This window comes from Aplysia californica, unplaced genomic scaffold, assembly GCF_000002075.1.
Source record: "Aplysia californica isolate F4 #8 unplaced genomic scaffold, AplCal3.0 scaffold00747, whole genome shotgun sequence".
Classification (NCBI taxonomy): Eukaryota; Metazoa; Mollusca; class Gastropoda; order Aplysiida; family Aplysiidae; genus Aplysia; species Aplysia californica.
This window is the reverse complement of record NW_004798017.1, coordinates 11548-14269: the sequence shown is the minus strand read 5'-3', so window position 1 is coordinate 14269 and position 2722 is coordinate 11548. Positions and strand designations below refer to the sequence as shown.

The 2722-nt window shown below is 49.3% G+C and overlaps 1 protein-coding gene across 1 annotated transcript in view; it reads left to right on the top strand.

Moving 5' to 3' along the window:
• The window catches only part of LOC101847995 (45 kDa calcium-binding protein), a gene marked incomplete at both ends in the record, with an annotated part of 9673 nt that extends 7773 nt beyond the window's left edge, over window positions 1–1900 (top strand). Inside the window, 2 exon segments of the mRNA XM_013088459.2 lie at window positions 15–173; window positions 1725–1900. Coding sequence (XP_012943913.1) covers window positions 15–173; window positions 1725–1900 — 335 coding nt within the window.
• Window positions 1901–2722: the final 822 nt, after the last annotated feature.

Genomic DNA, 2722 nt, shown 5'->3' with positions numbered 1-2722 from the left:
CCTCACCTCCCCAGACAAGGACGCCTTAGTGTCGTACAAGTTCCGCTGGATGGAGGCGGACTCCGATCCCATGGACAACCAGCTGACCAAGGAGGAGTTCATGGCTTTCCGCCACCCGGAGCACAGCAAGCGCTCGCTGGAGACCATGGCGCGCAATGTCTTCCGAGGAGTCGGTCAGTGGGGGTCATGGTGTGGGTGGTTGGCGGGTGCTCTGGTGTGGTTTGCTCCTTCTTTCCTATCAAACATCTATTGTCCTTATCTCCCCTTCTTCCTTTTTATGTTTGCTACTCTCTTGTAACACCTCTAATCTTCTGGCGCTCATATGACCTTATTCAGTTGCGAGCGCCGTAAAAACCTCTACTAAAACAGTGGGGGTGTCTCAGGATCACTGGGGATCGCCACAGGGTCAATTTGGTCGTCGCAGGGTCAGATGGGTAGTAGGTTAGTGGGGGACCATGGCTCGCAACGTCTTCCGAGGAGTTGGTCAGTGGGGGTCCTTACAGGGTCACTGGGGTCGTCACAGGGTCACAGGGGTCATGGGTCGGTTGGATACCTTTGTTGGAAATGTCTTCCAAGGAGTAGGTCAGTGAGGGTCGTCACAGGGCCGCTGGGGTCATGGGTTGGTGGGAGACCATGGCTGGGAATGTCTTCCGAGGAGTCAGTCAGTGGGGGTCGTTGGGTCCCCGTGGGCCAGTAGGGTCATTGAAGTAGTCACAGGGTTCGTGGGGTTACAAGGTCACTATGGTCGTCATAGGGTCACTGGGGTTGTTGATCAGTATGGTTGCTGGGAGACCATGGGAGGGAACGTTTCCTGAGGAGTGGGTCCCTGGGGTCATTGGTCACTCAGGTCGCTGCGGTGGGTGAGGTCTGTAGGTTTGGTTGTTCAGTTGGTCCGGTGGGTTTGTTGAGTCGATGGGATTAGTGGGTTGGGTTGGAGATCAGGGCCCAGAACATCTTCAGAGGAGTTGGTTAAAGGGGTCATTGAGACCTAGTTTTCTCTAATGACCTTTTCCATCTTTTGATCTGCGCTTCTCTTATTTCTCTTTCCATTGTTGACCTCATTTGGTTTGTACCTGACTTTTGCCCTCTCCCCTGCTGACCTCTGCCCTCTCTCCTGCTGACCTTTGCCTTCTCCACTGTTGACCTAATTTAATCTGTGCTGTCCTTTGCCCTCTCCACTGCTGACCTTTCTCTCTCCACTGCTGACCTTTCTCTCTCCACTGCTGACCTTTCCCCTTTCCCCTGCTGACCTTTACCCTCTCCACCGCTGACCGTTGCTCTCTCCCCTGCTGACTTTTACGATCTCCCTTGCACTGCTGACCTTCGCCTTCTCCCCTGCTGAACTTTGCCCTCTCCTCTCCACTACTGACCTTTCTCTCTCCACTACTGACCTTTCTCTCTCCACTACTGACCTTTCTCTCTCCACTGCTGACCTTTGTCCTCTCCACTGCTGACCTCTGCCCTCGCCACTGCTGACCTTTGCCCTCTCCCCTGCTGACTTTTACGATCTCCCTTGCACTGCTGACTTTTACGATCTCCCTTGCACTGCTGACTTTTACGATCTCCCTTGCACTGCTGACTTTTACGATCTCCCTTGCACTGCTGACCTTTGCCTTCTCCCCTGCTGAACTTTGCCCTCTCCTCTCCACTGCTGACCTTTGCCCTCTCTTCTCCACTGCTGACCTTTGCCCCTTCCACTGCTGACCTTTGCCCTCTCCCCACAGACACCAACGACGACAAGGTGATCACGGAGGACGAGTTCATCATGCTGCCTCCCGGGGAGGTGGAAAACGAGGAGTACGCGGAGATGGACAGAAAGTGGCAGGAGGAGAGGAAGAAAGAGTTCCGGGAGATCATGGACCTGAACCACGACGGGCAGGTGGACATGAAGGAGATGGAGGTATAGGGGTGTCGTTGTTGTTGTTGTTGGTGGTGGTGGTGGTGTTGTGGTACAGGAGTGTTGTTGTTGTTGTTGTTGTATGGTGAATATGAAGGAGATGGAGGTACAGGGCTGTTGTTGTTGTTGTTGTTGTTGTTGTTGTTGGTGGTGGTGGTGGTGGTGATGTTGTTGTTGTTTGTGTTGTTGTTGTTGATGTTGTTGTTGTTGTCATTGTTGTTGGTGTTGTTGTTGTCGATGTTGTTGTTGTTGTCATTGTTGTTGTTGTTGTTTTTGTTGATGTTGTTGTTGTTTTTGTTGTTATTGTTGTTTATTGTTGTTTTAGGCTAAAACAGCACCTGGACATGGATGGCTGGTGCCTCTATAAATAAATCATTGATGGTCAGGATTGTTGTTGTTGTTGTTGTTGTTGTTGTTGTTGTTGTTGTTGTTGTTTGTTGTTGTTGCTGCTGTTGTTATAAGGTGGATATGAAGGAGATGGAAGTACAGGAGTTAAATAGATTCTTTGGACTTTTTCTCGTTCTTTTTTTAAAAAATTCTTCTAGTTCTCGTTGTTCTTGTTTTTTCTTTTTCTTGTTGTTCTTCGTCTTGTTCTTCTTTCTTGTTCTTGTCCTTTTTTATGTTTCTTGTTTTTCTTTTTCTTCTTCTTCTTCTATCAAAAGACCTACACACTGCGTACAGTAAACTTTAGCCACACACATATCAAAAGACCTACACACTGCGTACAGTATACTTTAGCCACACACATATCAAAAGACCTACACACTGCGTACAGTATACTTTAGCCACACACATATCAAAAGACCTACACACTGCGTACAGTAT